Source organism: Berghia stephanieae, chromosome 5 (genome assembly GCF_034508935.2).
Source record: "Berghia stephanieae isolate SIO BIC M18660-M18661 chromosome 5, UCSD_Bste_1.3, whole genome shotgun sequence".
Classification (NCBI taxonomy): domain Eukaryota; kingdom Metazoa; phylum Mollusca; class Gastropoda; order Nudibranchia; family Aeolidiidae; genus Berghia; species Berghia stephanieae.
Genome location: NC_088364.1, coordinates 68,135,582 through 68,158,609, shown reverse-complemented (window position 1 = coordinate 68,158,609; position 23,028 = coordinate 68,135,582). Strand labels below are relative to the sequence as shown.

At 34.5% G+C, this 23,028-nt stretch overlaps 2 protein-coding genes across 3 annotated transcripts; one reads left to right on the top strand and one right to left on the bottom strand.

Annotated features, from left to right (window-relative positions):
- Nucleotides 1–434: 434 nt before the first annotated feature.
- Nucleotides 435–12,437, bottom strand: LOC144973489 (retinol dehydrogenase 7-like). Its single transcript, XM_078915971.1, has 6 exons — nt 12,416–12,437; nt 7,408–7,477; nt 6,115–6,299; nt 4,890–5,157; nt 3,448–3,614; nt 435–1,494 (listed from the first exon to the last, which is right to left on the bottom strand). The coding sequence occupies exons 4-6, from the start codon at nt 5,111–5,113 to the stop codon at nt 1,277–1,279; spliced, it is 609 nt and encodes a 202-aa protein (XP_078772097.1). The 5' UTR covers nt 5,114–5,157; nt 6,115–6,299; nt 7,408–7,477; nt 12,416–12,437; the 3' UTR covers nt 435–1,276.
- A 403-nt stretch (nt 12,438–12,840) lies between these two features.
- On the top strand, nt 12,841–22,527 carry LOC144973488 (dehydrogenase/reductase SDR family member 9-like). 2 transcript variants are annotated; one of them, XM_078915969.1, is made up of 3 exons: nt 12,841–12,907; nt 20,133–20,190; nt 20,949–22,527. In XM_078915969.1, exons 1-3 carry the CDS (start codon nt 12,854–12,856, stop codon nt 21,218–21,220), a joined length of 384 nt encoding a protein of 127 aa, XP_078772095.1. In that variant the 5' UTR covers nt 12,841–12,853; the 3' UTR covers nt 21,221–22,527. The 2 variants fall into 2 exon arrangements, with proteins under 2 accessions (XP_078772095.1, XP_078772096.1); XM_078915970.1 differs by lacking the exon at nt 12,841–12,907 and adding an exon at nt 13,581–13,866.
- The last annotated feature ends 501 nt before the right edge of the window (nt 22,528–23,028 follow it).

The following is a 23,028-nucleotide window of genomic DNA, read 5'->3' as shown; positions in this document are numbered from 1 at the left end:
ATCAATGTGCTTAGTTTGAAATCATCTAGAAGTCCACTCCATACATAAGCACAATAGCTGACTAACAATAATACACACTCATATGCTTACAAAATTGTGTATATTCAAAACAAAAAACCCCTATAATAGTACTTAACTGAGATGATTTTACAAGTAAAGAAAAAAAAATAGAACCTCCCCAATTAAATACTATAAATTTGACAGTCTCAGACTCCGGCCAGAGCCAAAATAAACCAGTAACCAAGTAATCTCATTCTAAAACATTGATAGAAAGTGAAAGCAGCCGGGTAAAGGAAAACAGATACACAGGGGGATAGAAGACAAAGCAAGAGTGACTTCCCCACCCACCATGGGAGGTCAAAAGACCCCACTGCCATTCAAGAAGAGTAAATTGTTAGGAGACATGATTGAAATACCGTACAACACACGCGTACTTTTATTAAATTATTTCACATTTAATTTATTGTTCCTGAACAAAATATAAAAATAATATTTACACAAGACTAGATAACAATATGGATGGATGAAGATGAGGGGATGCAATGATTATGCCTGTAGTTTATATATTATGATATTTGTGACTTACCATGACTTTGTCGGAATGAACAAGATTAATAATAATAATAAAAATAATAATAATGATATTAAAGACAATAATCTTTTTTGTCCCAAGAAGCAATTATCTTAGGTTACAGTTCTGAAAAAAAGGAACACACAGCACACGCATAAATTCTATCTCTCTTTCCCCCCCCCCCCCGTCTCTAATTCAGTCACTTATTATATATCTCTTAGTCGTTTTGCTGATTCGTTTGGTAGCTGTTGGGAAAAATATATTCTTATGCCTGATGGTACAACACCTGATCTCGGCAGTTTGAATTTAGGACAGAGAGGGTAGTGTCGTTTCTGTAAAATGCTTCGCTTATCACCTTGTTTCCCACAGCATTGCTGAAAACTGAATCAAGGCCGTCAATTTTGACATTAATAAATTTTTATGCCTCCCTGAAGATTCGTTGGAGTTTGCATCTTTGTTTAGTTGTCAAGCTCTGCAACAAAATGTGTATGTGAGGGCACAGTTATGTTATAGAGTTTACAATTACAAGTCAAAATGATCTAAATAAGGAAATTGAAGTTTTTGTTCAGTTATTTAAGAAATCTGACTCTTCTCAATGATGCCATCGAAATACTTCAACACAAAGTTTATGAGTTCAGCTAGAAATTCCATTTCGAGCACCGGATTCATCCTGGCATAATACAATGGTGAGACAATTGATCACATCTAACCATTCGACAAATTCCACATGAGAAATTTATCGATAAAAAAGTCTGGCATATAGTGATAAAGTTTTGAAAGTAATCTAGTCTTTCTGCTTCCTACAACATATCTTGCTTGTGGAAATCTGTCTGTTAAAGCAGAAATGAATGAGGCCAATATTTCATCTTCATAATCTGTCAACGAATTGTTTTCTTTGGTTCGCACCTGACATCCGTTTATAACTGAAATAGTAAAATCAAACAAGAAATAGAGGAACAAGAATTACAAGGAATTAGAATTGATTAACATTACGTGGCATAACTATCAGTTCTGACTTGCTTTCGGATCGGAAGGTCCTGGGTTCAAGCCTCGTGCTCGGCGCATTGTTGAGTCCTTGGAAAAGGCTCTTTACTCACATTCTTTCACCATACTCAGGTGTAAAATGAGTACCTGGCCGTTAACAGCGTTGTCTTTGTCTGAAAAATTGTAATATCGCCTAACAGGCGGCATGTCCTGTCCTACATGTTAAATGTTGCTGTTGACCAGGGATCCTTTGTAAAGCGCTTTGAGCACATTTAGTGGATATTGCGCTATATAAAGCTCAATTAAAATTTTTTTTTTTTTTTTTTCAACAACATCGAGCTTGGTGAGTTCTTCTGGACAAATGTGGGGGTCAGACAAGACTGTATACTCTCCCAATGCTCTTCAACGTGTTCCTGGAGTAGAATATGAGCAAAGCTCTTGAAAATCTGATATCAAACCTCTGTATCAATTGCAGATGGAAACTGTGTAATTTGCTTTTTGCTGACGACATAGACCTCATGGCTGAAAGCCAACAAGAACTACAATATGTATATAACTGACTCACTTGCACATAAAGCAATGCAATACATCATGGAAATAAGTACAGAAAAATCTCAGATACTTGTAAACAGCAGAAATGATAGACATGCAGAAATTTCAATCGATAATGAAAACTTGAGGAAGTGTCAACATTTAAATACTTGGGTGTTCTGCTAACCAGGGACGGTACCAGTACAACTGAGATTAAGGCAAGAATAGGAATGTCAACAATAACGAGACTAACAAAAATATGGCAAAGTCCAATCAGTTTCAAAATAAAAATTAAACTGTACAAATCACTGGTAATTTCCTTATTACTATACGAATGCAAGGCATGGCCATTAACGTGGAATTAGAGCACAAAAACTCTGCTTTTGAGATGAAAAGTTATCACAAACTCCTGCAGGTGCCGTATACAGAATACAGAACCAATAAAGACATACTGGAAGAAGTGCAAGATCGTGCAGGATGACAGGAACCCCTCATCACCACAGTTAGAAGAAGGAAACTGTCATGCTTTGGCCACAATGTGAGGCATGAAGGTTTGTGCAGAACGGCGATGGAGAGTACCCTTGAAGGAGGAATATGAAGAGGAAGACAAAGGGAAGTTTGGATGGACAATATCAAGGAATGGACAGGAATAAAGATGAAGGAATTCTTAGAAAAGGCCAACAATAGAGAAGAATGGTGGGGAAAGTGGTGAGATCTGCATCTCGTGTATCCCCCCCAACGATTTATCAGGTCACGGGATTAATGAATGAATGAAAAGTAAAGGCAACCTCATAATTGATGCGTTCAAGCATTGTCAATTGCTTATCATTAAACTTCATCTCTAAGGTTCTCTAATGTATTCTCAGTCATCCTTTATGAATGGTGGAGGTACATATATTGCATGAGTCAGTCAGGTCAATATAACAACTATTCAAATTCAGTATTCTCCACTTTTGAAAAGTTTGTGGATCAAAACAGATGGTCAGCTACTATTAATCAACAATTCTGCAATTACAATGCAAATAGAGCAGATACTAAAAAAAGGTATTATAATATTTTTTAAAGCTTATTAAAAATTCATCTCTGTAACATTATGGAACACTTAATCATATTTTATGGAACACTTAATTATATTTTATGGAACACTTAATTATATTTTATGGACCACTTAATTATATTTTATGGAACACTTAATTATATTTTATGGAACACTTAATTATATTTTATGGAACACTTAATTAAATTTTATGGAATACTTAATTATATTTTATGGAATACTTAATTATATTTTATGGAACACTTAATTATATTTTATGGAACACTTAATTATATTAATGGACAAACAAAAGTAAATGACTTACAGGCTTGAATGAATTCATTACTATATACGTTTTCCATTTCGTTGCCTTGACAATTGAGTCTTGTCAATTGTTTATCTGCTGTATCCTTGACATTAACATTAGCATCTAGGTGGCTGGTGTTAGTTTGAATGATGGAAACTTTAATGCCCTGACGATACAGCTCTCTCCTGAACAAAGAAAGAAAGTTGTTATTTTACAATTAGTTAGGTAAATACCAGTAACTAACATAAAGATGCTAATTTCATCAATATTAAAAGAGAAAGGGCGCAAAAAATTTAGTCAACTTTTCACCTTCAAATTTAATACAATTTTCAATATGGTACTTGTGACAGACTAGAGAAAATTTAAGAAGGCAAAAATCCACTGTAATAAATATAATAATTCAAAATTTATAGTTAAAATTTAAAAAAAGCAATAACAGAGCACAACAAAATTATTTGAAGGACGACATTTTGACGTTTAATCATCAAGAAGCCGATAGATGAACAAATTCAATTATTTTTTTTTCTTTCCTCAACAAAAGTGTTTGATACATTGTTGTTGTTCTGTATGAAATCAATATTAATTTGTTGCTCGAGTAATTATCATTAAGGGAAGTAACTGGTAATATAATAAGAATTATGAAATGGTTTTTATGATTGTCATCCTTTGTTTTTTGTTTTTTTTTAAATCTCATAACGATATTTTAAAAATCACTTCATAAATTTTAAATTTTGTAAATTTCAAATCGTATACCCTTAATTTTTTTTTTAATTTAGGGTTTTCGTTGCATTTTTAATTACACTTTTGTTTGATATCTTTGTGGGGTAACTAACGTATTCCAAGTACAAGCCTTAATTGATTTCTTTGAAAAGTATCTATATTGATTTCATCATATTTGGTTAATGTCCATGTTTGGATAATACAACAGGATAAATGTTATCAACACCAGGTGCACATAAAATAAAATATTGTTGAACAAACTGACTGAAAAGGCATTCATAAAGTACAAAACTATCAATAGTGTTGGAATCTATTTCCTTTTGTTTTCCGTTGTTAATTATTGAAAATCAGTTATCTATTTAAAAAAAAGAAGAAAACACCCGAAAACTATAGCATTTATATTGCGAAATCTCCACTATATGTGCTCAAGGCACTTTACAAGGCATCCCCCAGCCATTAACAACACTTAACTTGTAGGACGAGATATGAGACCTGTTAGGCGATATTCAAATTTTTCTGACGGAGACAAATCTGGTACTCATTTTACACCTGACCACGGTGAGAGAATGTGAGTAAAGAGCCTTTTTCAAGGACTCAACTATGCACTGCTCAGAGTCGGACTCAAACCCTAGTCTTTCGGTCTGAAGAGTATTGTGTCACTAGACCACATAGCTGCACAAAATATAACAATAGGAAAACTATAAAACCATATAAAAAATAACTTGTGCTCTTGTTATTACCGTAACATGTCTGAATATCCTTCTATCCCAGCTTTAGACACAACATAAGGGGAATGTGAGAAAGATACTGAACTAGACAGAGGTGGAGTACAACTTATGTTAATGATGCGTCCACCAGCTTGACGAAGCAAAGGAAGAAACCGTCTTGAAATCTCAACAGTCCCGTATAGATTGGAGTCTAAAACTGCTTTGTAATCTTCGACTGTGTACCCCTCACAAGGCATTGCAGATCCCAGCGTATCTGCAGTGTTGATCAAGGCCCATAATCCTGGTGAATTAAAAAAAAAAAAGAAAGAAAAACATTAAAAAATCCTTAAGGAATCATTTAATATTTCATAAAATATAGTAGGTGTCCCTTTTGCACCAAAAACTCTTACAATATTTGTCATTGCTTATAGCTAGGTACTCATACACATTGAATTGAGAGAGGGAAACATTTGTGTAAAATACCTTACCTAAGGACACAATGCAAGGACCACAAGTTTATGCATTTACCCATCTAAACACTGACCACGCTTTACTCCTCTTGACAAGACAAGATAATGTACTACTGAGCCTTGGACAATGATTTGAAATGATTGTTTTCTTGCCATTAAAGTTTTAAAGGAAAATAAATTTAAAAAAAATAAATCCCTTTATTTATCCCATAGGTGAAATTTTTCTCTAGGGTCTATGTAAATGTTGACAAGCAAAATGCATGACATCTGAAACAATATTAAATCATGATAATTTATCATACTTATGTAGGAAAAATATCGTTGCCGTTGTTGCTTTCATGATTTTTGTCATTAATATTTCATTGTACTATGAACTTTGTACATTTACTATTCATTCTATCATGACCAATTTACAATTACCAGTATTCTATGATGGTATTTTTCGATTTTACATTGCCGTATTGATACATTTTTTATAACATTCAAAGTTGTGTAAAACTGTCTGTGAATGATACAATGCAAGTTAAATGAGATTTTGTAATTATAAACTATTGTATAAGGCATTTAAAGGATAATTCCTATATTAAGTCTTTAGTAAGATAAGATAAGATAAGAAAGGAAGACTGGAATAACCCAGGCATCAGCCGCAGTGCAGCTGATCAAACTCGGTGGTGCGAAGCAAAGACCATACAGCTGAGCTACGTTGCCACGCTGAAATTGTGCTATTCATCTCCACTTTATGTGCAAACGACGAGACATTTCAAATATGAAATCGAAGTCAAACATACCCCTTTGACCAACTGGTGAATTGTCTAAACTGTTGAGTACATCATGGATACTCTGAGTAGAGCTTGGAACAAGTTCTATAGGAAGTAAGTGAGCAGATGCCTCCTTGACGAGAAAGTCCTTCTCACCATGAGAGTGATAAAGATTGAAGCCAGCAATAACATGGAAGCCAAGGGTATCTAATTTCCTGTGAGATCAAAAAACAAAACTTATGATAATATGATATACATGGTGTTCTAAAATTAAGGAAAAAGAAAAAGAGTAGCCTCTGTCTGAGCTCACTAATTAAAAACTAATTTAATATACATACAGTAAAATTAGTCAATAAATAGTAGGTTTAATATTTTTCTTTTTATTCAGTTTACTCTATTGGGTAAAAGTAAAAGCTAATTTGTTTTTTAAATATCAAGGGCTAATGATTTCTGCATCATTTTTAGTTATATTATTTGCCATGTTCCGTCAAGTTAGTTGTTAAATTAAATTACCTCGTTTTTGTTGAAAAGACGCTCAAACAGCGTTTGCTTTAATTGGACCATCTTATATAGGACAAAGGATAAAATTCAGAGAAAGAGCTTGGTTTGACAATTAAATAAATGAATTTCAACACACGATAACAAACCTAAACAAGGTCCAGAAGCAATTATATCTTATTTCCCATTCCCTCAAAATAAAAGAAAATACAACAACCAATCGCAAAAAAAAAAAAATGGAAAAATAAAAGAGAAAATTATTTTTAAAAATCATATCAATATCACTAACAAATCATGCTGCCATTTATAATAAAAAATATCAAATATGAATAAAACAGTATCCAATTTCCATCATTCTTATTAGAATATATAGTTCATGTCTTGATGAAAACTTGTTGAATCTCATACAGTAAAATACAGTGCAAGCTGTTTAGACAATACTATTTTGATTATCAGGTTGCTTAATTTTCATACACCTTACTATTTCTATCCCTCCCAATATGTTTTCACTATTGTTATTTCTGTTAAGTAATTATCAATTTTTAAAAAATGATAATACGCAAAAAGTAATTTTAAAAGTGATACAATATATGAGGTGAATGGTTCTTATCTCGTTGACTATAATACCAGAAAACTACCTATATCAATGAGATTCCCAAAGAAAAATGTGTAATGAGCCACATCTGAACTAAAACTAAAAAAAACCCCTATATTTCGAGTAACTTTTCCATCAACTGGAGTGAAAAGGAATGTGAAAATGTTGAGACAATGAATGATGGGAAAGAAATGGTAATTTCAATTTTCAAAACACAACAAAAAACTTACAAAGCCAATCTTGTTGCCAACTGGGAATCACAAGAGCTGATGAGCACAAACTTCTCTTCATAGTCACTGACTTTAAAGGAGTGAATGAAATAATCCAAGAGATAATACAATGCCGGAATCAGAAACAATATAAAAATAAGTAAAAGAAAAATCATTTCTGTTTCTATTCAACTTCAAGTAACTCCAGCAACTATTTCTGGGTCAGTTGTTATTTTTTGAATAATCACATTTCTTCTGTATCTGGAAAGAAGCAATAAATATAATTTAAATATTATTGTAACATTTATAATTACAATATCAATGTGTTTGTAGTTAACATCAATTAAAAAAGGGAATGACAAGTCTTGAGCTCCCCGTGTAGTGTCCGGGGTCCCTCAACTGAGAGAGTCAAGAATAGCCCAACGCCAAGCCAGTGTGTCGTAAAAGGTGACTAATGGTGTGTGATTCCCCCATCTTTGAGTCACATGGTCCTCCAGGTTGGGGGTTGGCAAAGGGTTAACACCCCTTTCCGTTAAACTCAAACCGTTACAGAAACGCAGACGGACAAACCAAATCCTTTTTTTAGCTTGGGCGACCGAAGAGTTTCTGGAATGACAGAATTTATGAAGGACAATAGACAAAGCCGAAAGGACTCTGCTGACCCGATGACGTCTTCGCCAAACAAGCAGCCTCGATTTGCAATAGAACAAAAAAGTGAGTGAAAATGAAAAGAACAAAAGTGCTATTACGACTAGGCTAACAAATGACTCTCAGTAAGAATAAGACTTTTGTAAAGACATGTCATCACTAAACTTTATTCTTCTACTATATGATACGATGATAAATAGTCTAGAACTAGTATATCTAGATAGAAAGCATTTTGAACGAGACTAAAACGTATGGATTTCTTCACCATGGGTTTTTAAAACTTTTTCTTAAATTAAATCGAAATCAGACATGACATATTTAAAGGGACCCTCCCTCTCTCTCCAAACACGTCCCTTTACTGACTTTACTATAAAAAAAAATGATAATCTATATTTTATTATTATGTCTAGACTACTAAAAATCTAAATCTCTAATTCTATACTACTAATCCCGTCACCGTCTCAGACTCATCTTGGTCATAGTCATAGTCATAGTATAGATAGTAGTATATAGTCTATAGACTATGCAGTTTAGTGAGCAGCAGCAGTGGCAGTCAAATTTTGACCCAACTCGCCCATAGGAAAGTTGTGACTGGAAATTGTTATTCTCTATTGTCTTCTGGCACTTTTCTACTCACTTCATATCTTGTTGTTACCAACATAAGTGCCTGCTCCACTCACTTTTCTGAATTAAAAATTCACCCCATACACCGGAGCATACTCAATGTCTCAATCGTTTCTATGTTATATGTTTGTGTTGAGAATATTGGCTATTAAGCTTAACTGCTGGTCAAAATAACTTCGCGATGGTGGTGTGCGAACAAATCGGCGGTCTCCAGAAGTGGGTGAGAGAGGGATCTAGAAATGACTTGGGTTTGATACGAAAATTTTTGTGTTCGTGGATAGCTCACACGGTAGAGCCACGCTCTCATCTGCCAGGCGGAGTTGTCGTACCAATAAGGTCGCAGGTTCAAACCCCACCACCGCCGCAAAAAATTTTTATTCTCTATTGTCTTCTGGCACTTTTCTACTCACTTCATATCTTGTTGTTAACAACATAAGTGCCTGCTCCACTCACTTTTCTGAATTAAAAATTCACCCCATACACCGGAGCATACTCAATGTCTCAATCGTTTCTATGTTATATGTTTGTGTTGAGAATATTGGCTATTAAGCTTAACTGCTGGTCAAAATAACTTCGCGATGGTGGTGTGCAAACGAATCAGCGGTCTCCAGAAGTGGGTGAGAGAGGGATCTAGAAATGATTTGGGTTTGATACTAATATTTTTGTGTTCGTGGATAGCTCACACGGTAGAGCCACGCTCTCACCTGCCAGGCGGAGTTGTCGTACCAATAAGGTTGCAGGTTCAAACCCCACCACCGCCGCAAAAATTTTTTATTCTCTATTGTCTTCTGGCACTTTTCTACTCACTTCATATCTTGTTACCAACATAAGTGCCTGCTCCACTCACGTTTCTGACTGGAAATTGCCGTTCGCGTTTTGGGGGGTTCAAATAAAGATGCATAACTTCGTTATAAAGAGGAATATCCCAGATATTTTGGTATCATTATTTTCGTCTTTCAATTTCCTTTTAAATGGTGCCAATTAAGGATAACAAAGACGATCACGGTAAGAAGACGTTCACTATCTCAATCGTAAATGTTTACGCACCAACAAGTCAACGCGCAAAACAATACCCAGAGGAAACTGATAAATTTTACAAAGACCTAGACGATACACTGAACAAAATAGGAAACAAATCAATATTAATAATTACTGGAGATTTTAATGCCAAAGTAGGAAAACGTCTCGACAGTGACACACTATGTTTAGGATCATACTCAAAAGGAAAACGTAACGATAACGGAGAAAAATTAGTCCAGTTCTGTGAACAGAGAAAACTTTTCATAACAAACAGTGCTTTCAACCACCCATCAAGTCATCAAGACACCAGACAACATGGGTAGGACAAAGGAAAGACCAAACCCAAGACAAAATGATAACAATACACAACCAAATAGACTATATCATATGTCGACACCGCCATAAACACTACTCAACCAACTCGCGATCATACGGTGGTACACTGCTAACATCCGATCACAAACTTGTAAAAACGAATTTCAACATAAATGTGTACAGACAACGAAGACAGAAAGGTAAAACGGCAGTCAAAATAAACACGGCAAAAATAGTAAATGAGCGAGAATGTCGCATTCATTACCAATATGAACTTAACTCAAGTCTATGGAAAATAAAGCAAAACAGTAATCCAAACAATGAATGGAAAGAGACGCAAGCGGCAATGAAATATGCGGGGGAAGAAAGTGCAGGCTCTATTAATACAACTAAGAACAAACCAAATCGAACGCCTAACATCGCTATTAACGAACTATCGCGGCAACAAAAAGAACTTAGGATCAGGATACAAAACACGAAAGACTCGGAAGAAATAATAAACCTGAAAACGGAACGAAACAAAATACTGCATTCAATTCGATCACTTACAATAAAACACAGAAACGAGGAAATAGACAAAAAAGTGGAAGACATAGAAAAGTCCAAAAATAACGCATCGTCTATGTTCAAAGCGACGAAATCTCTGAACCGAAAACCATTCGAGAACCCAAAACTACAGGATAAATTTGGCAAACAGACAACAAATCCCAACGATATCCTTGACATTGTAACTGACCACTTCCAGCAGAAATTTCACAAACAAGTCTCACAAATATCGCCCTTCTCAGGAAACCCTAGAGACCTAAACAACCGCATCACAACAACTGAAGTTAGAAATAGCATAAAGTGCCTAAACAATAACAGATCCCCAGGCGAAGATGAAATTCCCGCTGAATTGCTGAAATGCGGTACCCTCTCCCTGGATCTGAGCATTGCAAACATAATGAACAAAACATTCTCAACACACAAAGACTGGGACATAAACAGCGGTGTCCTAATTACAATACAAAAACCAGGAAAAACGAAAGGACCCGTAAACAACCTGCGCCCAATAACATTACTGAATACCATAAGAAAAACACTGTCAACTATTGTCCTCAACAGAATTAGACCGAAAATAGAAAATTATCTATCACATAGCCAAAGCGGGTTTCGCCAAGACCGAAGCACATCGGACGTTGTATGGACACAAAAATGGTTGGCAGCAAAGGCACTCAAAGAAAACATATCCATAACAATAACCGGAATCGATATGTCCGCAGCCTTTGATACGATCGACAGAGGAAAACTTTTGGAGATATTAACAGAAATAGTAGACGAAGACGAGCTCCGAATAATCCGATTTCTCTTCAGCAACACAAAGATACAACCTAGGATATACGGGGCCACAAAACAGACGCAGTTCGAAAGTAACATCGGGACCCCCCAAGGAGATAGTCTGAGCCCGATTCTGTTCACAATATACTTAGAACACGCTCTGAAAGAAGTTCGAAAAGTCATTCCAAAACCAACGACTCATATTGAGAATGCAATCCCTAGAGAAATCGCCTATGCAGATGATGTCGATTTTATTGGATCAACACCAGCAAATATAGACATCATACAAAATACCCTCATGAAATATAACCTCCAAGTCAATGCCAATAAAACCGAATTTACAACAATATCGAGGAACAAAGAGGAATGGAAAAGAACAAAGAAAGTCGGCTCACTAATTGGAGACACCGAGGATGTACAAAGAAGAAAACAGCTATCAAACGCCGCACTCAGTAAACTCACCAATGTGAGACAAAATAAAGAGAAAAACCAAACTGAAACTGTACCATGCTCTTGTAAAACCGGTACTTCTGTATAACTGCGGCACTTGGGCGTTGACAAAATCCGAAGAAGAACATCTGGATGCCTTCCATCGCACACAGCTAAGAAGGGTACTGGACATCAAATACCCCAAAAAGATCTCAAATGAATCACTCTATAAGATCACAAAAGAAAGACCAATCTCCCTTGACATTTTACAACAACGATGGCAACTTTTCGGTCACATACTACGCAGGGACAAAAACATACCAGCAAACCAAGCCATGTCGGGATACTTCCAAAAACACGGGAACCTTTTCAGAGGAAGACCGATCACAACACTCCCTGTGATCCTAAACAAAAACCTCACAACACTTGGACAAAGCATTAGTCTCATAACGGCAGGGGACCTTGAAAATCTGAGAACCCTAGCAGAGGACCGGCAATATTGGAGACACCTCACACAGGAAATACTGGAAACAGCCAAGGCGACCCGATCTTTCGGTCGAGACGCGAAAGGCATCTAAGTCAAGTAAGTCAATTAAGGAAAAATCCATTAATAATTCCAGAAGTTATAAGAAGTTAAAATTTGGCAATTTTCAAATGCATTTATTTTTTTATTTACCGCGTGTGTTTTTAAAATTTAAACGCTTGTTTTTAGAATAACATCTAAACTTTATTCATGCCAAATTTCAGGGCTCTATATCGATGTGCAGACACCTTTTAACTCTGCGCCGAAATGCCTTGTTTACATTATCTTCTCATCATGGCTGCCAGGCGATATCGATATTCATATCGATATTTTAAATTTAGTTATGTATTATGTTAAATTTAGTCCATAATATTTTCAGTACTATTATTTATTATGTTTTTATTTTGAATACATACTTTCCAACTTTATTTATAGGCATTTTATAGTTTTTGTTTTAAAAGTTCGTATATTTCTTCTCTTTGTGAAATCCGATATTAATAATATCGATATTTTAAAAATACCAATTGCTTTAATTTAATTTTATTTTACTTTGCCATCAAGTCATTAAGTTTCTTTCCCATATGTTTAGATATGTTCATCATTTGTATCCATATTTTAAAGGCCTTAGCCTTAATAATTATTATGGTAAGAAGTTCTATTAGTTTTGACACCCCCACACATTGAGAGAGAAGGGGGGGGGGGGAATCAAATTATATTAATTGTCAGTTCAAATGATGTAATAGCAATAAACCCAAAGTGGTTCAGCAGAATTTGTTCAAGTATTAAAAGCCAGAACTTTCCTTCTAATTATAATAGGGAATCTGTTTAAATTTATTTGAACTTTTTCAATCTACCATTTTATTTATATGCAATTAAATTGCCATAGGTAAAAATAAGCTCATTATGTCATTACACAACATGTTTATATCTTTTCATTTAAATACTCTCAAAACCTTTTTTATTCTCTATGTATTAATTAAAAGAGGGTAATTATTTGCAATTGTTTCAGTGAGACATTGGGAATAAATCCAAAAGTGATAGAGCAAATTCTTTCTTACGTCTAGCCGAGTTTTTTGATTATGTAACATTTGCGTCATATTATGTAATAATGTGTTAATTTGAAATGATAATCTTCCTCTTTATTAATGTAAATGCATTGTCCTCGATAAAACTAACATTTTGGTATACAATATATGATAAGAACTCCATATTGACTGTTTTAACTTTAACCATTTTTTCACGCGTTTTCGGTCACAACTTTGCAATGGTAATTTTCGGGTAAAAATCGGACTGAAATTTCAGACTTTGAACTGCCGTAACTACATTTCTAATCAAGATAGAAACAAAGTTCAAACTGTTTTGTAAGCTGTGTTGCCAGCTCTTTCATATGACATTGGTTTCAAGTGTGTGCTGTGAGGTACATTTAGAATTTCTATTAAACTCCCTGAACTCATAGTCATAGTCATAGGGCATAGGGCCATCCTTTAAGACTTATATTAACTGACGGGAGTGATTCTAGGAAGACTGATGAAGTATCTTGAGCAGGCATAGCAATAAGTACGAGGCAAGAGAATATTATGAGTAGGTCAAGGCAAACGATTCCCGTAAGTTACGTTTATATAACGCAAACTCATAGTCTTCGTCTTAGTCTTAGGCCTAAGCTAGACCAAAAACTTTGTTTTTGTTTACTTTCGTTTTTATTATTACCTACTTTCGTTTTCATAAAAACAGTAAAAGAAAATGGGGGTTAAACATGAAACGAAATGTAGGCAATAAGTGGATTCCAGCTGCGGCCAATATTTTCTACTTGATCCAAGTGTATATATATATTATATATATATATATATATATATATATATATATATATATATATAATATATATATATATTATATATATATATATATATATATATATATATATATATATATATATATATTGTCGCCATAATTTCTTAACTTTATATTTATACATTTTTTTGCATGCCACGTCTGTAGACGAATTTCCATTTTCTGGATGAATAAAGTATATTATTATTATTATTATTATTATTATTATTATTATTTATTACTATTAATTATATTTATTATTATTATTATTATTATTATTATTATTATATTATTATTATTATTATTATTATTATTATATTAATTATTATTATATAATTATTATTATTATTATTATTATTATTATTATTATTATATTATTATTATTATTATTATTATTATTATATTATTATTATATTATTATTATTATTATTATTTTATTATTATTATTATTATTATATTATATTATTATATTATTATTATTATTATTATTATTATTATTATTATTAATTATTATTATTATTATTATTATATCATACTGGTGGGCCCCGTGTTATAACATAAAAAATAAATAAATAAATAAAAAAGAACAAAAAAGAACCAAAAAAAAAAAAACCCCAAGAGAAACAAACAAAAACAAAAACAAACAGACCAAAAAAAAACAAACAAAAAAAAAAAAACAAAACAAAAACGAACAAAAAAAACAACAAACCAACAAACAAACAAAAAAAACAAAAAAACAAAACAAAACAAAACAAAACAAAAACAAACAAATGTATTCAAAATTTTAGCCAGAAAACTAGCTCTTCAAATATCGATCGGATAAACTGAATTTCATTTTGGCTTTAAAAACTCAGGCCTGATACATTGTATGGGGGTCCCGATAACTCAGTTGGTAGAGCACTCACTTCACACGCAAAGGGACCGAGATCGATCCCAGGTGCAGTCCAGAGTGATGGGGTAGCTGAATCTGTTAAATCTGACCCCCCTGTCCAGCCAGCAGTGATTGGGTAGCTGGGTCTAATAGATCTGTCGGAAAGTACTTTGCGATAGACTAGTGTCCTATCCAAAGGGTAGCAAGCAATTGCTATTATCCGTTTCACGCCATAGAAATCGGGATAAACTCCTTCTCCGTGAGCCTAATGGCTCTGAAGGACTACTGGTACATTGTAAGTCTCAGGTTTAAGAGCTTTTGCCAAGATCAGGGCGCTTATGTGCAAGTCTGATAACTCAATTCCTTATGGGCTCATTGTTGTAATGGAAATCGATAGCAAATCTCTCCCCCCACCCCCCTCCACAACACACACCGACTATCCACCATCCCTTTCTCTCTCTCTCTCTCTCTCTCTCTCTCTCTCACACACACACACACACACACACACACACACTCTCTCTCTCTCTCTCTCTCTCTCTCTCTCTCTCTATTGCGCACGTCGCACAAATCAATATTAAAATAATAATTAGAAAAGGTTGTTATTGAACCCAAGCAGTGTGAATGAAGCTATCCCTCGTTATGGATTCATGAGAAAGCATAATCATCCTTGGATACCGAGGACGGTGTAGTGTTGGAAATAGGGAGACACGTCTCCCGCTTGGCCATACTCCATTGGTCCTTAAAATGATTAGGTACTACATCATTCGATGGTTTCAGTTCTTTCACTTTTCAATTTCGATTGAATTGGATTCAACAGTCTGATGTCACGCCGCCCGGCAACGGCGGCCATCTTGGTTCTAAACAAAAAACATCATTACTTTTTATTCTTCAAGCTGGCTAGAACTTTTCATATGTCTTGTGATCAGAATGTGTAAAAGTCAAAACATGATCAAATTTATGTTCCCCCCCCCCCCCCCCCCCCCTGGATACGCTTTTATGCTCGCAGGGGAAATATTTCATACGGGCGTCGCATTGTTCCGTATTAACCAGTGTTGTAATTCCACGTCATTAGAGGAAATGACGTTACGACTATGAATCCATTGGATTGTACATTTTGACAAATGACTTATTGTACCATGACGTTGTTTTGGTATAATTTTATTAATGGGGTGGGAACATTCTCAAACAACAAAACATTTCCATTATAATATAAAATAAATAGATAAATGACAGTATAGTAGACTTATGATGATAATATTGCTGATTACAAATACGATAATGACAATGATTATGATAATAACAATAACAAAAACAGTAATGATAGGAATGGATAATGGTAGTAATATTACTAATGATGGTATGATAATAATAATGATGATATGATAATAATAATGATAGTAATAGAAATGATAATGATAACTACAATCAAATAAATAACAAGAAATTCAAATTAGAATAATGATAGTAACAAAATAATAATAATAATAATAATAATAATAATAATAATAATAATAATAATAATAATAATAATAATAATAATAATAATAATAATAATAATAATAATAATAATAATAATAATAATAATAATAATAATAATAATAATAATAATAATAATTTTTAAATTTGAAAAAATGAGCTTTTATATAGTGCAATATCCGCGAAACGTGCTCAAAGCGCTTTATAAGGGGCCCCTGGCCAACAGCAACACTCAAAATGTAGGACATGACATGACGTCTGTTATTATTATTAGGGTGGCGTTTTTATGCATGGAGGTGTACAAAAACGCACCGTTTTTATGCACCTCCATTGAAGGTGTACAAAAACGCACCGTTTTTATGCACCTGAATTGAAGGTGTACAAAAACGCATTGTTTTTATGCACCTCCGTTAGCGGTGTAAAAAAAACGCACCGTTTTTATGCACCTCCGTTGGCGAAGCTGGTTAATCAATGGAAATGTTGCTGCTCGAAGGAAAAAAAAAAAACAATAAGTGTTGAATTGTAAGCCCATAGAATTAAACGAATGAGAATACGTACGAAGCCTAAAAAGTGTCCACCAATGAAAGCATTCAGCGCCATTTTGTTGTTGGCTGAGAATGTAGTAATTACCATTCATTCGGTATCTATGTCAACATAACGACACAAGAAAAACAACAAACAATATCAAAATCCACAATAAAATGTTTCAGAACTGTTGCGTATATTTATGGCACAACGAAGCTGTCAAAAAATGAAGTTAGAGAATCTATTATAATAACCTGTAATGTGTTTTCCAACCACCACATCATCTACTACTACAACCACCACCACAATATCATCACTAACACTACTACTACAACCACCAGCCCCACATCATTATCACTACCACTACTACTACACCACCACCAGCACATCATCATCACTACCACTACTACAATCACCACAACCACATCGTCATCACTACCACTACTACTGCAACCACCACCACCATATCATCATCATTACCACTACTACCACAACCACCACCACCACTACTACTACTACAACCACCACCACATCACTACCTCAACTACTACAACCACCACCACAATAGCATCACTACCACTACTACTACAACCACAACAACCACATCGTCATCAAGACCACTACTACTACAACCACCACCATATCATTACCATTACCACTACTACTACAACCACCACTACCACCATATCATTACCATTACCACTACTACTACAACCACCCCAACCACATCGTCATCACTACCACTACTACTGCAACCACCACTACCACCATATCATCACCATTACAACTACTACTACAACCACCACAACCACATCATCATCACTACCACTACTACTACAACCACCACCACATCATCATCACTATCACTACTACTACAACTACAACCACCACCACCATATCATCATCATTGAAATATTTTTTTTAAATTGAGCTTTATATAGTGCAATATCTACTAAATGTGCTCAAAGCGCTTTACAAGGGGTCCCTGGTCAACATTTAACATGTAGGACGGGACATGACGCCTGTTAGGCGATATTACAATTTTTCGGACAAAGACAACTCTGTTAACGGCCAGGTACTCAATTTACACCTGAGTACGGTGAGAGAATGTGAGTAAAGAGCCTTTTCCAAGGACTCAACTATGCGCCGAGCGCGAGGCTCGAACCCAGGACCTTCCGATCCGGAAGCGAGTGTCATACTACTAGACCACATAGCCGCATCATTACCACTACTACTACAAACACCACCACCACATCATCATCACGACCACTACTACTATAACCACCACCACCACCACCATATCATTACCATTACCACTACTACTACAACCACCACCACATCATCATCACTACCACTACTACTACAACTACAATCATCACCACCACCACATCATCATCACTATTACTACTACAACTACAACCACCACCAACACCACATCACCTCACTAACACTCAGTACTACAATCACTACCATTAGGTTTTGGAGCTTTACTTCATTTGAAATAAGGAAACTTCGGAATTGTATTTGGCATTGTGTTTATATATCATAATATAATTCTAATCAGTTATCTATTTAGAACTAGATACTATGCAATATGTTTGCCAAATACCACCCCAATTCCCCTTTCTTGTGTGCGGGAATTCCTCTTTCGGCATTGAAATTGAGTGTGAGAGAAGCATCACTACACACATAAACAACAGAAACAATTTAAAAACAAGACTATGACACGCAACCACTCACACACGAGGCTATACTATTTATCATTTTCTCTATATAGAATAGGACAAGACAAACAATAGCTTGACTCTCGCTACACTTCGCATTGATGTTTGTCGTCTCACGAGTTCAACTCTCGGTCGACCTGTCAATATTCCTTTTTGCCTCGGACGTAATCATTAATAGAATGTTGTGTGGTTTTGACCGTGAAGAAAACCTTAAGAAGTCACATTTATATCATTTTAGAGAGATCGTTTTGAATAATTTTGAGTTAAACGAGCGAGCAGCAACTTGTTTTCATGAACGGCCGATCAGCGCTTGTTTACTATAATAACGCGATTCCCAGCCAACATCAAATTGGCGGATATTTTTCTCATCGAGGCCGCTAGTTGGTTAGCCAATAAGAGCACCGTACGGTTTCCATTGGGTAAATTCCTTGTGTAAGCCTCAATTTATTAAACGAAGACATACTGTGGCCGTTTCTGGTTTCCCTTTTATCAACAAAACATGACGAATAAGACATTAAGGACGAATGAGAGATGTGTTGTGTGAATGGCGTAGATAAGGTGAATTAAATATAAACAACGATGGGACAGGAAATAGAATACCCATTTGTAAGGAAGTACGAATTAAATTATGACAATAAATATTAATAAAATTAATTAACACATCCCTTCTATATACCGCCGTTGGGGTGTAAACGGGCGGTGTAGAAATAGACCCACAGATAAAAGAGGCTTCTCATCTTATTTTCGGTGAATATACCCGTATACGTCCATGAGTTTTAGATAATTTTAGATTGTAGTTTAGCACACCGCTTAGTGGTTACCGATATACGTTTATAAAATGAAACTAAATTAAAGAATAATAACAATAATTAAAAAAAAAAAATCAAAGGTAAAAAGAAACATGAAACACAAATAGCTCTACTGATCTCAAATAAATAAATAATTTTCGAAAATTAAAATCGATTTTTTTTTAAACATTGTAAAAAGTTTTTGAAAAACAAAAAACAAAAGAAAAAAAAAAGAAAAAAAAAAGAAGAAAAAAAAACAAAACGAAAACCAAAAAAAAAAAACAAAACAAACATACACACACACACACACACACACACACACACACACACACACACACAACAATAAAAAGATAAAGACGCGGTAAACGAATACACTGAATAACTAACTTGACGGAACATGACATTTATACTATAACTAAAAATTATGCAGAAATCATTAGCCCTTGATGTTTAAAAAACGAAATAGCTTTTACCCAATAGATTAAACTGGATTAAAAAGAAAAATTAATATTAAAACCTACTATTTATTGACTATTTTCATTGTCATATATTAAATTAGTTTTTAGGTTAGTGAGCTCAGACAGAGGCTACTCTTTTTCTTTTATTTTTTTTTAATTTTTTTAGAACACCGTCATACGTTTTCTGTTTTGATCTCACAGGATATCAGATACCCTTGGCTTCCATGTTATTGCTGGCTCAATCTTCATCACTCTCATGGTGAGAAGGACTCTCTCGTCAAGGAAGCATCTGCTAACTTACTTCCTATAGAACTTGTTCTAAGCTCTACGCAGAGTATCCATAATGTACTCAACAGTTTAGACAATTCACCAGTTGGTCAAAGTTTGGCACAGTGCGGCTATGTGGTCTTGTGATATGACACTCGCTGCTTTCGGATTGGAGGGCCCTGAGTTCAAGCCTCGCTCAGCGCATAGTTGAGTCCTTGGAAAAGGCTCTTTACTCACATTCTATCACCTTACTCAAGTGTAAAATGAGTACCTGGCCATTAACAGCATTGCCTCTATCCGAAAAAATATTGTAATACCGCCTAACAGGCGTCATGCCCCGTCCTAAATGGTAAGTGTTACTGTTGGCCAGGGACCCCTTGTAAAGCGCTTTGAGCACGTTTAGTGGATATTGCGCTATATGGAAGCTCAATTTAATTTATGTTTGACTTCTATTTCATAGATGAAATGTCTCGTTGCTTGCATCTGCACATAAAGTGGAGCTGATTAGCACAATTTCCTTTAAAACTTTAATGACAAGAAAAAAAAAAATTCAAATCATTGTTCTTAGGTAAGGTATTTTACACAAATTTTTCCCTCTCTCAATTCAGGTGTGTATGAGTACCTGGCTATAAGCAATGACTAATATTGTAAGAATTTTGGTGCAAAAAGGATACCTTTTTTATGAACTATTAAATGATTCCTTCAGGCTTTCTTAATGTTTTTCTTTCTTTTTCCTTTTTAATTCACCAGGATTATGGGCCTTGATCAACACTGCAGATACGCTGGGATCTGCAATGCCTAGTGAGGGGTACACAGTCGAAGATTACAAAGCAGTTTTAGACTCCAATCTATACGGGACTGTCGAGATGTCAAGATGGTTTCTTCCTTTGCGTCGTCAAGCTGGTGGACGCATCATTAACATAAGTTGTACTCCATCTCTGTCTAATTCAGTATCTTTCTCACATTCCCCTTATGTTGTGTCTAAAGCTGGGATAGAAGGATATTCAGACATGTTACGGTAATAACAAGAGCACAAGTTATTTTTTATATTATGGTTTTATATTTTTCCAATTGTTATATTTTTTGTGCAGCTATGTGGTCTAGTGACACGATACTCTTCAGACCGAAAGACTAGGGTTTGAGTCCCACTCTGAGCAGTGCATAGTTGAGTCCTTGAAAAAGGCTCTTTACTCACATTCTCTCACCGTGGTCAGGTGTAAAATGAGAACTAGATTTTTGTCTCCGTCAGAAAAAAATGGAATATCGCCTAACAGGTCTCATATCTCGTTCTTCAAGTTAATTGTTGTTAATGGCTGGGGGATGCCTTGTAAAATATCTTGAGCAAAAATAGTGGAAATTTCTCAATATAAATGCTCTATAGTTTTCGGGTGTTTTCTTCTTTTTTTTTTTAATAGATAACTGATTTTCAATAATTAACAACGGAAAACAAAAGGAAATAGATTCCAACAATAGTGATAGTTTTGTACTTTATGAATGCCTTTTCAGTCAGTTTGTTCAACAATATTTTATTTTATGTGCACCCGGTGTTGATAACATATATCCTGTTGTATTATCTAAACATGGACATTAACCAAATCTGATGAAATCAAAATAGAGTCGTACCGTCCCCAACCGTCCGCTAAAGCTTTACGAGACTAATAATCTGTCCAAAAACAAGCATCATAAATAATACCGTTTTCAAAGAGCAATGTCGCAAAATCTTATGGCATAATAATAATAATAATAATAATAATAATAATAATAATAATAATAATAATACTTTATTGCATCCCAAAAAGGAAATTTTTTGTACAGACGTGTTATAATTTACACATAAGATAAAAATACAATGGAAATAGGATGTATATATATAAAAAAGGAGCAGCTCTATAACCAGAGCTGCGCTTTATAATATGAATAATTTCAACACTGTAAAATAGTTAAAACTGTCACTATAAATTGAAAATTGAAAAGATTGCAAAACAAATAAATTAATAAATTAATATTTATATTTTTAAAAAGTAAAAATGAGAAATAATTATATAAAATGATTATTGCTTGTTGTTATAAAGCCTAATACTGGACGGCAGAAAAGATTTTCGGTTTCTCTCTGTTTTCGTTGAAATAGAGAAAGGGCGACCACTTCTTTCTGACATAATAATTGATGGTCTTAGTGGATGATACTGGTCATTTAATATTTTAGTTATTTTATTTATACAAAATTTCTCGTATAAAAGATCTACATCGTCAACATCATTTATATAGCGTTTAATGGATTTTTTAATATTTGAATTTATTTTGTTCCTTTCCACTGCTAAGCAATTGCCTCCCCAAGCTGTTAACAAAATGACAAAACACTTTCGATTACTGCTCTATAAAATAATGTGCAGAGGGTTTTATCTATTCTAAACTGAGAGAGTTTCGATAAAAAATATGTACGTCTGCACATCTTATGCCTAATTATTTTCAAGTGTTCATCCCACTTGAGCCTGTCATCAATCGTTACACCAAGGTATTTGTAGTGAGGAACTCGCTGGACGAATTGGTCCTTTAATTTTAACGGTTCTATCGGTTCCTTCACTCTCCTAAAGTCAATCACTAGCTCCTTTGTCTTGCTTATGTTAAGCTCTAGGTGGTGGGCATCACACCAAGACACAAATCTATCAATTTCTTGCCTATAAGCCACTTCGTTGCCATTTGTTATGAGGCCTTGAAGAGCGGTGTCATCTGCAAACTTTATTAAAGGTACACTCAGGTTTTGACTTCTACAGTCATTCGTGTATATTGTGAATAATACAGGAGACAATACACAACCTTGAGGAGCGCCAGT

What these genes read in the sequence shown, in the direction of transcription:
- LOC144973489 (XM_078915971.1), bottom strand. Translation starts at nt 5,113, where the DNA reads ATGCCTTGTGAGGGGTACACAGTCGAAGATTACAAAGCAGTTTTAGAC. An exon ending in GGATATTCAGACATGTTACG is followed by an intron (nt 3,615 to 4,889) that starts GTAATAACAAGA and finishes TTCTTTGTTCAG; the next exon opens with GAGAGAGCTGTATCGTCAGG. An exon ending in TAATGAATTCATTCAAGCCT is followed by an intron (nt 1,495 to 3,447) that starts GTAAGTCATTTA and finishes TTACTATTTCAG; the next exon opens with TTATAAACGGATGTCAGGTG.
- LOC144973488 (XM_078915969.1), top strand. Translation starts at nt 12,854, where the DNA reads ATGTTCATCATTTGTATCCATATTTTAAAGGCCTTAGCCTTAATAATT. An exon ending in TAGCCTTAATAATTATTATG is followed by an intron (nt 12,908 to 20,132) that starts GTAAGAAGTTCT and finishes TTGATCTCACAG; the next exon opens with GATATCAGATACCCTTGGCT. An exon ending in CAATCTTCATCACTCTCATG is followed by an intron (nt 20,191 to 20,948) that starts GTGAGAAGGACT and finishes TTAATTCACCAG; the next exon opens with GATTATGGGCCTTGATCAAC.